The sequence below is a fragment of the Parasteatoda tepidariorum genome, chromosome 6 (genome assembly GCF_982258835.1).
Source record: "Parasteatoda tepidariorum strain Cologne lab strain chromosome 6, Ptep-v5.0, whole genome shotgun sequence".
Taxonomy (NCBI): Eukaryota; Metazoa; Arthropoda; class Arachnida; order Araneae; family Theridiidae; genus Parasteatoda; species Parasteatoda tepidariorum.
In genome coordinates, this window is record NC_141760.1 from 11,994,149 (window position 1) to 12,008,478 (window position 14,330).

The following is a 14,330-nucleotide window of genomic DNA, read 5'->3' on the forward strand; positions in this document are numbered from 1 at the left end:
AAAGATCCTCAATGGCAATCAGTGCTTCATTGTACGTAATCGCTGAATGCTATCGATAGATCGTTGCAACGTGTGCGATGTTGATACCGTAAATCATCAGTCATCGAATCTTTGTGATTATCCCATAACGTTTCTATACGGGCCGGGAAACATGTAGTTAATACTATAGCGAATAGTAGACGAATTTGCTTTGCAGTACAGTTCAATGCTGCTTCAGCAAGCATACATTCCCACTGGTTGTCGTTTTCCAGCAAGTCGAGTGCAAGGCATGCATCTTTATACGTTGGATGCTGATGTCCATCTTTGAATGACAGCTTGAAATGACAATGAGCCGGTGACATTAACCAACAACAGTCGAAAATAAAAGCACTCAGTCTTCCTTTGATTGACTGTAAATACTCTCCCCAAGGCGTTTGATTTGAATAAACCGGGACATGCATCAACCGGTGTGCCTTGCCTGCGGGGTGTCCATTTTTTTTGTTTGAGCCCATGTGAAATAGTGTGGTACTTCTGAGTAGAGTAATGTCCGTGTAAAGGCACCAAAAGCATCCGCACCGATTGCACAATTCAAAAAAATTCTGTGAGTGTAGCTTTTAGTGGATTTATAGCTCGGTCAAACGCTGTCTCGTTCGTGAAATATACGCTCTGAACGTTTTCAAGATGGACGGCTAAATGAATTACGGTTGGATCATGAATTGGGAATCCAAAGTTGCGCCAAACAGCTTCATTGGAGCTGATGTACCGGCCAATTTGGTACAGCGTTATTTCTCGTCGTTGTTATTCACTGGAAGAGCAGTCACATTGGTTTTTCAACTCGAAATACTGCCATATTATATACTGCCTTTATTCACATACTTGCAAATATATTTGATGCTCTTCTTTTAAGGGCGAGCATAAGTATTAAAGTTTAATATGACTTGTTACAACGTGCGTGAATATTACTTTTCATTAATTATGTTTCTATGTCTAGTTTGGAATCGTATAAATAAAGATATATTTAAAATATACGTTAATTATGTCCAAGAAAGGAAAAAAAAATTGGTTATAAACCTATTCTCAGACATACTGAATATACATATAAAATTTCATCAAAATCGGTCTAGCCGTTTAGGAGGAGTTTAACCACTAAAACTGTGACAAGAGATTTTTATATATATAGATTTATCATGTTTGTTGACAATTATGGGCACAGATTTTTTTTTTCAAAATCTGTTGTCTACCATATGGGGTAAAGTCAGAGTTACCATTTGTATATTCCATTGTTCATTTGTATATTCCAGGTAACGGACCATTTGTATATTACAGCTAAACACTGTTTTTCATGAATGAATCAATGATATATGAAATGTATGTCCATTTTTTTTCCTGGATTGAATTTACAGCCAAGCAATCACCTAGTCCCCTTGCCGATGAGTCAAACCTGGCATTGAATTTATAGTACTTTTTTTCTACCCTATCATATGATATTCTTATACCTGGTGCATTTAATACGGTCTCCCAAGGTTTGCATGTTTATATTTCATTTTTTATTTGTTCTTTATCTAAAAAGAATACTTTAGTATTCGCAGCAGGAGTGGATGCCAATTCGACAAAATCTTTTGCTGATTGAAATAAGAGTCCTTTTGAGCCATAATTTTTTGCCAAGCGGATTAAAGATGAATTTTAGATAATAAGGAAGAAAAAAAACTGCTCGACATGATTTTCAAACGATATTTTTTTCAAAGTATTGAAACAGATAATAATGAGGTAACATTTTGAATTAAAAACGATTTTAATGTCTTTCTTGCATTTTCCACTGCTTGACAATTTTTTTTACATTTATTAGTTCTGAATACTAAGATATACCTGGATCTTTGAAAAAGAAGATGGTATTGAGTCACCTTAGAAGATATTTATACACCATACTAGATATCTTCAAAAATACTCAATTTTGTTTACGTAAGTGGGGATGTCTTTAGGTTCAGTATATCTGCAATCAAAACCAATGAGTTGATCAGCAAGGATATCTGACAATCTAGGATCAGGTTGTATCCTTTCTTATAGTAGGATATATGCCATCAAGGTTATGAATATATGGCATTCTAAGATCAGGATGCATTCCTTCTTATAGTAGGATATGTGCTATGAAGGTTATGAATATCTGACATTCTAAGATCGGGATGTATCCTTTCTTATAGTAGGATATCTGCAAAAAGGGTTATGAATATCTGACATTCTAAGATCGGGATGTATTCTTTCTTATAGTAGGATATCTAACAATCTAAAATCAGGCTGTATTCCTCCTTCTTATAGTGGGATATCTGCAATCAAGGTTATGAATATCTAAGATCATGATCAGGTTATCTGCAATAGAGGTTGTGCTCAACGAAATCTATAATAGTATTCGATAATATTTCACCAACTATTATAATATACTTATTTGCAGCTGGATTCAATTGTTTTCACAAAATTAATATCCAAGATACCTATATAATCAAATATATTGCAGACTTAAGCCAAACGTAAAATTTGAGCCAAAGGGATATCTGCCACAACTACAATCAACTCAAAACAATCTTGGACATCATACAAGGATACCTGCAAAATTGTTAAAAATTGTTTGGAGTAAACTTCTAGAAAAAAAATTGGAAAACTTATCCGATGAAATCTTTTACTTTGAGACAAATTATTAGTTAAAAATATGGACAAAAAAATATCCCTGAAAAAAAAATCCTTTCTTATTTTTCAGACAGGTCTAATCCTTTACTTATTTGTAAGAATTGCATTATGCTGTTCAAGAATTATATTAATGATAATTACATTTTTATTAGTTTTATTAATTTATAAATTAACGTTTCCTTTTTGTATAGATTAACTTGTTACAATAAAAAACAAAACTTTTTAAACAGATAAAACTTTTTCAATTCCTCCATTCTTAAACTCACTAGCTTTTGAGTTCTTTACCTAAAAGAAATCTTATAAAAATTAAATAAAATCAATCATTGAAAAAAGACGCTATTAAGAAGCCAATATAATCCCAAATACGGTCCACCGCTTTCTTCAAACAAATCGTTAATCCAATTGAACTTTTCAATGAAGTTTTCTACCGTTTCGTACGTTTGGAGTGGTTCGTAAAATCCCTCCTTACGATTAGGTTTTTCAGTTCTGATTTACTTTTGTCGAGAACATGCGGTCCAGAAACAGTGGAGAGGCAAGGATAGATTAAAAACTTTTTAGACGCAACTAAGTTTTATCTACTGAAAGTAAACCAAAAATAACAAAGTTCTTAAAAGTTAAGTGTCAATTATAAGTAAAAGAAACTTTAAATAGAAAAAGTAAAGAGATTAAAAGTTTTTTTTTAGTATTCTTCTTTTTAAATATTGCCCCCATTTTTATTAAGGTTTAAAATAAAAGTTAGAAAAACTACGTATTAAGGAAAAGTCCACGATGCTCTTTATTGATTGAAATAAATGTTTACAAAGAAGAAAAAAACTTTCCATAAGCTACTTAAGTGCTACTATTCTTGTTTTATTAATCTCTGCAGCTTATAATGTTATTATATATTATACTAGCTAAATATCCGCTTTTCATACGGAGTAAAAAAAAAAATGTAAATAGTCAATAAGTCTGTTTAATCAGCATAACGAAATCATATAAAAAACTGAAAGACTCGTGCCGACACAAATAATAAACAAAAATAATTCAATAACTTAAGTGCTACTATTCTGGTTTTATTAATCTCTACAGCTTATAATGTTATTATATATTATACTAGCTAAATTCCGCTTTTCATACGAAGTAAAAAAAAAAAAGTAAATAATCAATAAGTCTATATAAATCAACAAAACGGAATTATATAAAAAAAACTGAAAGACTCATGCCACACAAATAATAAACAAAAATAATTCAACTTTTAAAAATAATTAAATAACTTAAGTGAAACTATTCTTGTTTTATTAATCTCTGCAGCTTATAATGTTATCATCTATCTACATTATATAAAACGCTAATACGTATGTATCAATAAAACCGATGATATTTCGTTTCTCGCGTTGGCAACAGTTTTCATTTTTAATTGATAGGCTTCGGCGCGCAAGAGCACGTAGTGAGCATCATATGGCTAATCTATATTATATAAAACGCTAATACGTTTTAATTAATAGGCTTCGGCGCGCAAGAGCACGTAGTGAGCATCATATGGCTAATCGGGTGAATTCTCATCGAATTATCAAAAAAATTCTCGCAAAATTATCTTCATCGAAGCCGATGCTTTACATTCGGCGTTCAGTACTATTTCATATTGTTTTACAACACATGGTTTTAGCCCTCTGGTGGGAAAGACTTTAAAACAAAACTTACAAAAGTTACTTTTCTCAGCAACTGAAATTTAGAATAGTGTGATTAAGAAAAATATGCGAACTGTTTTCAATTTCAAATTAATATTGAAATGCACAGGTTTAGAATTTTCTACAGTGAAAAGTTTTCGGAACTTCAGTGTTCAAAAAAGTATACAAAAGCTAGACGTTAAGAACGTATCCAATGAGCGAGCAAAGCGAGCATCGGATTGCGAAGCAATCCGAATTGAACTGCGAAAGCAGTTCCAGGGATTGGCGAGCGCCAGCGTGCAGGGGGCGAAGCCTCCTAGTATCATATATTATACTAGCTAAATATCCGCTTTTCATACGGAGTGAAAAAAAAAATAATAAGTCTGTTTAAATCAATGTAACGAAATCATGTAAACGACTGAAGGACATATGCCTATACAAAGTAATTTTCTGCAAAATATATTTATATTTATTATTATTTATTGCTGTGGATTTACGTTAAACAAAGTACAGTAATAGAAGTTCATTCCATCGCAATAAAGATTAATTATACTCAGTTTCATTTGGTAATAAACAATTGCTCGAGGGCAAGTCAAAATTTACCACAATTAAGCACTTTTTTTCGGTACTTATACCTTTCGGTTAACCCTAAAAACCTATTACCACACTACCGATAATAGATGACTATATTAATAGATTTCGCGTCATTTAAAATAGTACCAATTGCTACAATAGCAGCAGTATCTATTACCAAATTGATTGAACATTATTGGCGTCTTCCAATAAGAAATAAAAAAGAGTTGTTAAAAATAAATGAAAATGAAGTAAAAGTAAATTAAATTAAAAGAAACATGAATGTATAACAGGACTTCATCAAGGGTCCCCTCCGTTCATTTACGGTGGAGCTTTTCTGTTAATTGCTGTTTAACAAAACAAAAGTGTAATTTTTATCCAGAATTTCAAAGGGAAAATGCATAAAAGTAAATATAAATACAGATTTAATGCTTGTAAATCAAAACAAATTATACTGCTTTTCACGAATTATACTTCTGTTTTTTAAGGAGCAATTCACAGAGAAGCTCAAGCATAAATACTCGTAAGGTGCCCTCTGATAAAGTCCCGTTATGCATTCATGTTCTTTTTTTAATTTCTTTTTAATATTAGCTTATAAGTTTCAAGTATTGACATCAGTAATAGCATGGTGAATTTTTACGGTTTCCTTAAACAAATAAGTAAAATTTTACTTTTTTAAGCATAATTTTTTTTAATATCAAGTAGCAATTTATTTTCAATTATTTGGTTTTATAGAAACACGCTTTAAAAGCATAACTATAAATAAAATACGACACATTTTTTCCTGAGATTTTAATTTACTACTTCAGACTGCTATTAACTATTAGAAATGCTAATTTAGTAGCGTAGTCCTCTTTTGCAATCCACGTTGATCATTGAGCTGACAAGACATAGTGAATACAAACTAAATAAATATTAAAGAGCGTGTAATAAAAAAAAAAAACACTTTTAATTAAATAGAGCTGCAAGCCAGCAAACATATTTGATGTTGTCTTCTAAATATTTGAAAAAAAAATCATCTCTAGTTCAATTTATAATATTGGCTCATCCTACACCAAATTAGAAAAATTCATTTTTCAAACTTCTCTTCCTAATGGTTTATATTTTATGACCGGCATTGTGTTGTTTTATGAGCAATATTTAATTAATTTCGAATTCATAACCAGAAGATAAGGAAGCTCAAGGACCCATCATTAGGATAAACACAACTTTGTGCAGAACTTTTTGAGTGAAACTAAACCAGGTATTTATTCTTCGTGCAATTCTTTCAACAGCGGAGGATTTTATCCTCAACTCGTCCGTAAATCTTTTATTCGGTACCTGGTTCAAACTGCATGTCTCAGAAAATGGACTTAAGAAAGTAGACATCGCAATTGATTCATTTTATCAAACTCTTCTTATGAAAATTGTTCTTTTTTTTTTACCTCTTCACTACTGAAGTATAAAGGAATATAGCAAAAAATATACATATATTTTACAGTTCCGACTTTCTATTTTACTGCCATAAGTCATAATAAGTTAAACAAACTACGAATTATACTGATAGCTGACTAATAATTTTGGATACACATGCGTGGACCTCGGGTTTTAACTGAGTAAAAGAATATAAATATTTCAAATGTTAAACTGCACCTAAAGTAGGAACAAACATGCATAATTATAGTCTATTTAAATACAATGATGAATATATTTAATAATTATTTAGAAATTTAATAAAAAAGGAAAAATGCGAAGCTTTTTTGCACTGAGATGCAATACCAATGCATTACTGCATGAAATCTCAGTTTCAAAACTATTTTAATTATTTAAACCACGCAAAATAAATCATTATTGAAAAGAATCTAACCAATTTTATGGAAAAAAATACAAAAAGTTAAAGTTATTTTAAATATATGCATCTTAACATAAACCAATTAATTAAAATACAAAAGGAAATATTAATAAATCTATGTAATCTCTCTAAATAATCTTATATAGATATCGTAATACTATGAGATATCTCTTGACTAATACGCTATCATAAATTTCTTCATAAGATACCGAGACACACATACATGGAACTGCATGTTCTTGACTCTATTATGTTTAAACATTAAGTAAATATAAATTTAAAAGCTTCATACTAATCATAGAACTAAGTCATAGGAAAAAAATTGTTTTCAGAATAACTAAATTATGTAATATTTAAAATTACTAACGTTTTCGAGCACATGGGTTTAGTGACCTTTTTCGAAAATCACTTCTGTTTTTATGTGGAATTCTACCCAAATAACTTACATATTTCACCTCTCTTGGAATCCCCAGAAAGCTTAAACTTCCAAGAGTGTTTCTGCGAGGGTGAAACTATACATTTTCTTAAAACTATACATTTAACTATAAACTATAACAAAACTTTAAACTATACATTTTCTTAAGCTGAGAAGGGAAGGTCCACGTATATGGACTAAGGTAGTGAAGAGGTTAAAGAAACTAGTAAATTCGTATCTTGATATCTTCCATTTACCTAGATAACTTAGTAATTTTTTTTTAAAATTAGTCTTTTTTGAAAAGCTATTAAAAGTCAACAGTTTTTTTACAAGGTCGTCAGCGTTCCTATAAATTTATAAAAGTGGTATTAAATAACGTGCGTTGTATAAATTTAATTTTTTTAAAAAACACTTTATTGTTTAGTATACCGAATACGAAGAGATAACTAAAAAGTTACATCTGTATTACTCCCTGTCTTCCCTACTCCGAAGTCCAGAACTTTGCTCTATAATGATTATGCATAGCATTTAAAGAAGTAAGGGAAAGTATGTAAAAAAAATTCTTTGCTAAGTTGTTATAGTTAGGTTGAACATTGAAAAGGCATATTTTTTGTTGTGTCCATTTTCTTAACGCTGTTTTCCGAAGCTCTGTCGCCAAGGAATATAAAAAAGCATTAGTTTAAGTGCCTTACACTTGAAGCAAAACGATGATTTTAAACTATATATACAATATTGCCGTGAGGAATTATCTGGTAAATAACTTAAGATGCAGATAAATAACTTAAATATTTCAAAAGTTATTAAACTCTTTTAAGAATCGCCAATTTGGCGACATTTTTCCACCTAGATGAAAAATATCAAAAATTTTATGAGCCCAGGTAATGCAGCATTGGAGTAAGTTTTTAAATAATAAAAAATTAGACCACAAATGTTTTTAATTTTCACAAAACTGTGGCTCTTCTACATATTGACGTTTTGCGCCATTTTCAAAATAAGCGTGGACAGCCCTGGCTTTAGATAGGCTAAACTTGACCTAACAGTGAAGAGTAACAGCTGCAAACTCACAGCAGTTTTAAAAATAGCATATTATTCGCAAAAAAGCAGCATTTCATGTGATGACGGAGACTTCGAAAATCAGCTTTAACCGCATATTTCGAGCTGTGAACAGAATTAAGAACTCAAAGACGAACTGCTTGTTGGTGTCTTCAATAAGCCTCCTTCTGATGTTTCTCCAATATTTTTGATTATTGTCAGGCAATGATTAACCGATCCTTAATTAAACATCATCTGTTGCATAAAATTCTGTTGATCACAGCAGGAAAAGGATCGAATTTAGAAATTAAAAGCGCCAGCGAGATTGTTCCAATACTTGATCCCCTTCCGGTAGTTGTAAGTTTATACTTTTTCTATATCCAATATAAGGACCGACTGTTAAAATAACATTTTGTTTCAAGAGCAAAAAGTTCGAAAATGAAAATATTTTTCTGAAAAATAACGATTAAATGAATAAAAATTATAATAATAAATTTCAACATAAAGCAGAACGTAAAATATCTTACGATGTGCTGTTCTAACTTTATTGTGTCATTTAAATACAGCGCACTTTTTTAAAATGAACCTAAGCAGCTGGGACGAGATTAGAACCCCTGACCTACTGATCTTCAGAGCTTACGTTTCTCAGTTAAGGGTAATCATTAAGGTTCTAAACAGGCTTTCTACATGGAACACTGAGCGATATTCTATTCTGAAGATAATAGTCAGTTTTTAATTTGGAAGGAATAAAAATTATTTTTGAATATTGCAGTTACTTTTTAAACAAAAATGTTTGTATGAGTATTCTTCAACAGTTGTAGTGCCAAGGAGTAAAATAAGTAAGTTTGCATGCGTAATTCATGGACATTGCAATGCCGTTTACATAGAAAATGGTAGAAAGAAATCGAAAAAGATACGAAACTGCAAAGATCTAAGGATAATAATTTTTTTTAGTTATATAGCGATTTATGTTTTTACAAGATATACAAATCAAAATGGAAAATAAAAAAAAGTACAATGAAGCAAAAATAAACCACTACTTTACATTTTATGTACAGTTAAAGAGTTTTGGACTGAAAAACTTGAAATAGCGAACTATTTCAACTCTTGTTCTTCTTTAAATCGTTACAGTTCAGTGTCGATTGACTCTAATATAGGCTATAGCAAATATGACCAGAGCACCCACAACAAGACCAATGACGAAACACAAGAAACCTATTCCGCCAGCATAACCTGAAACAACAGAAAATATAAATATGAATATGTGCATATAAGTATTACCGCTCATTATTATTTTTAAATTTATATTTTATCGTCTAATCTCAATAACATTACTGAACATAATACATTCTGAACATGGTATATTCTTGAAAAAAATAAGTAATTAAATTTAATACATCAGTAGAAAATAATGCTTTAAATGTTGAAAAATGATTTACCATTTGAATAGGGCCTAGGAGTGAACTGAGCTTCACCTATAAAATATAAGAATTTTTTTTTTTTACATTTGTAAGAATCATTTTTATGATACATATATTTTTTGCATTATGTTTTTTAAATTCATTCAAGTAAGATAGCAAAGAAGGTACAAAGTACGGTTTGTGCTTCAGTAATAGAAAAAAAGAATAATGAGTCATTTTAGTAGTTTTTCAACTAAACTCAGTATTTTTAAAGTTTAGTAGTTTTTCAACTAAACTCAATATTTTTTAAAGTTAAAGTTCAATCAGTGCGGCTTCTGCCGCACTGATTGAATCAGCTTCTGCAAAATCAATATTTGCAAAAGCTGAGAAAATGTAATTCAGAAATTTAAAAAAAAAAAAAAAAAAAACCAGTTATGAAAGCTGCCAACAGACAGCGCTGCTAGACATCGATAACCAAAATGATCAGTTTTTGCATTGAAACGCGAGAGGAGGTTTGTGGTACCGAATTAAACCTTATCGTGTGTTCTACTGAACACCACGTGTCTTTGTTACTGGAATGTCACAGATTAAGTTACAGTCCTATGACATTTGTATTTTTTTTCAAGAATTTTGCGCGTCGCACAGTGCTATCTGTTGGTCACTTTTGTAACTAATTTTCACAACTTTTGAATAAAACGCTTATAACTTTCATAGTAAACATACCGTTTGTTTCATTACTCTATTATTCCTTGTTTCCGCATTTTTTTTTTCATTTTGAAATCAGGCAGTCATCTCTGCACATTATGAATATATGTAATACTATAAATAAATAATTCAATGTGGCGTGATGCCTCAGGTGATAGAACATCCACTTTCCAATGAGGTGAGCTGGCTGGTTTCGAATCCCAGCGATGGCTGGTCGATTCGCATCCGACTCGCACCAACCACAGTGCTGACGTAAAATATCCTCAGTAGTAGACGGATCATTGTTTAGAATTCCCTTGCCACCAGGATAACTGTGGGAGGTTTTCGTGGTCTTCTTTACCATGTAATGCAAATGCGTGTTAGTTACATCAAAATGTCCTCCATGAGGGTAAATGTTTCCCAATACTTGATCCAGGAGTTCTCCTGTCTTCTAGATTGGGTTCAAAATTACAAGGCTACAGAGTTGAACATCAGTAGTCGTAAGCCCAAGAAATTGGGTCAACTGTTCAACGACGGTTATAAAGAAAAAATAAGAATTTAAAAATAAAATAAAATTTTGAGTAATGATCTAAGTTCTAAATGATATGACTATTTTCTTTTAATTGATTTGAAATGCTCTAACTACATAACTCAACAAACTGTTTGAGGAACCTAGAGGTAGGAGTTAGAACAGGGCAGCACTTTAAATAGCACAATTACAATGCTTTTTCCAAATCAGGTTTCTTGAAAAAATCTAGATTTAGTACAGTACCGATGATCTCATCTGCTTAATATCTTTTCAATTTGATTTGCATTATTATTATAATTATTCAAATCTGTCCACGAGAAGTTTCCGATCTCTCTTGTAACATTTTCTGATAATTTTACCTTCCTGAGCTTTAAATTTTAAACTATAGTGTAGGTAAAACTGAATTTAACCTAAATCATTTCTGAATGCAAGAAACACACCTTGATAAGTAAATGCATTAAAGCTCTCACTTACTTCTCAAGAAATTTGCACAGACTTCGGAATAACTGGCCTTCATCTTAGCTGGATCGCTGTCCAAAAGGAGGCAGCTAGTGGCCAGCATGGACACGTCTTGGCAGAAATCGTATCCAAAACATGTTCCTTTTTTGTATTCCATGCATGCTTTCGAACATTCTTCGAGAGTGGCATTGGTTATGGGTGGGATGGTACTTCCTAAATAGCGCTTGTTCGGGTACTTCCGGAATTCAGTGCTGAATTTTCCTGAGGGGGAAAAAAATTAAGAACATTCACATATTAACGCCAGTGTTATATCAGCGTCATTGAAATCGGAACTATCTTGCAGTTAAATATCAATACAGTAATTAGAAATTCCTTGATTCAAGTTGGGGATTTATATTATTATTTTTTTATTACGCTCAAATCTACTAATTTCGACAGCGGTAATCTAATATCGGTATTTTAAATGGGATAAATTAGCCTCACTTTTAAAGCTTTTTTTTCTTTCCTTTTTTTAATTCGATCGAATAGACCTAAGTTCTAAGTTAAATACGAGGGGTGTAAATTAAATAGTGGCAACTTAACCTTGAAACTCACAGAAGGGCGGGCATGCGCAAATAGGATATGGGAGCGGTGAGATGGCGCTGTTGTCGATGTGTAGAGTGCAAAAAAACTGTCGATCTGCTTAGAAGGGTAGTTGTTATGCGGTATTAAAGTGACGAGTTTCGTTTCCATCGCTCTAAAACATGTTTTCAAAAAGTGATCAGCGGTCGTGGCTTAAAATCGAGGTTGCCAATGGCAAAAATGCAACGGAATGCTATCGAGGATTAGTGGAAGCCTGTGGCGCAAATGCTTTATCGTATAGGACAGTAGCACGGAGGGTTCAAGCATTTCGTTCGGGTTGGAATGAGACTGCGGATTTGCAACGCACAGGTCGGCCCTCCATTCCTCAAGAGCAGAGTGACATCCTGAACGGTCTCCTTACCATAGACAGCCGATGGACTGTCTGAGAATTATCCTTAGAGGTTGGTCTGAGTCATCAATCGGTGTGCCGCATAATGAAGAAATCTCTCAACATGAGGAAAACTGCTTCCCGGTGTTTTCCCCATCGACTAATAGAAGTACAGAAATGGCACCGGTTTGCACTGGCTGGCACCCACTTGGAGAGATACTTCAATGAAGGAGACGCATTTCTGCAGCGTATTGTCACCATTGATGAGACATGGGCATGGGCGACATGGGCATGGGTATTGCGACGGTGGAAAATCCTGGAACACCCTCCCTACTCACCCGACATGAGTCCTTGTGACTTCGATCTGTTTCCGAAGTTGAAGGAACCCCTCCGAGGTCACCGATTTCATGAAGTTTCATCTGTACTCCACGCAGTAGGGCGCTCGGTCACTCACATCAATAATCAACACCTTGTCATTGGTCTACAACGGCTTCCCAACATTTGGCTAAAGGTTATAAGCTTTGCTGGTGATTACATAGAAGGAATGTAATGCATTGTACTTGTAAGTTCATTAAAAATTGATTTATACCTATGTTGCCATTACTTAGTTTACAACCCCCGTATTTGTATCTTACACTGGTATAAATCTGACTCAATAATCGGGTACTTTTTTGAAAATTTTCTCAGACAGACCAGACCAAATCCTGCGACTAATTATCGGTACCTTAAACCAGAATAACTTTGTCTCGATTTTTAGATACTTAAAAGTAAATATAAAAATATGGAGATAGTAAAAAAAAAATAATCACTTACACTAATTCTTGCAGTTCAATATCGAAATAGTAAACCAGAATTGTAACCAGAACCTTCGGTTCGATTTTCAGGTACTTATTTTAATACGAGCAATACAATCACTCACAAAATGAAAATAACATTTTATGTCAGAAAAAAGTCAAGCTTGAAGAAAGCCTAATATCTATATATCTGGAAGTAATTCTTGAATAATTTATACTCACTGAAGTAGTGGCCGCAGTTAGTGTCTCTGACTTGGATATTTTCTCTAGTCTTAGAATTCGGATAATGTACTGTGTGCAGCTTGCATGATGCGTCCTTCGATTGCGGGCAGTAATCAAAAGACAGGCATTGATAACTAGTGGATTTATGGCAAGCCCTTGCACATTTCTCTACTGAATCAAGTTTTAAAACTTCCTGAGCTGTGAGACTTAAAATATTGCCGGGGCTTCGGTTGAACAGATCGGCATATTTTCCTGTGGAAAAAATATAAAACTGATAAATTTAGTTATTTCTGGAAAATTAAACCTCTTATGACCTGAAATCAGTTGCTCTCTTTAAAGGCAATGATCCTGCATTTATATCTTTCATCAAAAATATTTGGCGCAATTGTTTCCCCCTTGCCCACAGCGGCTCGTTGTGGCCAAAGTGGTTAAAAGTGGTTAAGACAGCACAATATTCGACCGACGGCATGATGGTGGCAATGTTGATGAACTTTAAGGTATACGACTGGGTTTGACAGACTTTTTTTTAAAAAAAACAGTCTCATTTAAAAATTTACTTTTAGTTTTGCTAAACAGTCCTAAAATTATAACAATTTGTAAAATATTTAATAATTTTAAAATTAAATTGCACAAATTAAAAAAAACACTTCTTTTTAGTTCAATAACATGGCTATCTGTGTTTTAAAAATATTTAAAAAATTTCGAATTTACAGTGAAATAGAATTAAATATATTTTCATGTATAAATTTTTTTTTTTTGAAAAAAATTCAAAATCTTATTTAAATTAGGATAAAAGAAAAAAAAAATTCTCACTTAGATCTTAGCTTATAGTATAAAACATAGCTCCAGATTTAAATCTAAAGATTTGAGTAAATTGGAGAAATATATTAAAAGTAAAAAAAAAAAAAAGGAATGTCATTATTTTCATTTATTTTTATTTATTATTTATTTATTCATTTCTTTTAACTTCTCACAAAGGCTCTGTGATCAGATGAAATGAAATAACAATTTTCCTTGCGAATAATACATTATTTTACTAACTGCTGTGGATTTGCTTTTCTTATTCATGACAGTTAGGTCAAGTTTCGCCTATATTTCACCAGCGCCCTCTATGCTAATTCTAAAAATGGCGAAAAAC

General features: G+C 32.2%; 1 protein-coding gene across 1 annotated transcript in view; it reads right to left on the reverse strand.

Moving 5' to 3' along the window:
* Positions 1 to 9,087: 9,087 nt before the first annotated feature.
* LOC122271019 (uncharacterized) overlaps positions 9,088 to 14,330 on the reverse strand; it is a 60,277-nt gene continuing 55,034 nt past the window's right edge. Inside the window, exons 21-24 of the mRNA XM_087165411.1 lie at positions 13,193 to 13,444; positions 11,243 to 11,488; positions 9,595 to 9,630; positions 9,088 to 9,388 (exon numbers count right to left, since the gene is read on the reverse strand). Of these exons, the coding sequence (XP_087021537.1) occupies positions 9,288 to 9,388; positions 9,595 to 9,630; positions 11,243 to 11,488; positions 13,193 to 13,444 (635 nt within the window). The 3' untranslated portion in view covers positions 9,088 to 9,287. The remainder of the gene's footprint in view (positions 9,389 to 9,594; positions 9,631 to 11,242; positions 11,489 to 13,192; positions 13,445 to 14,330) is intronic.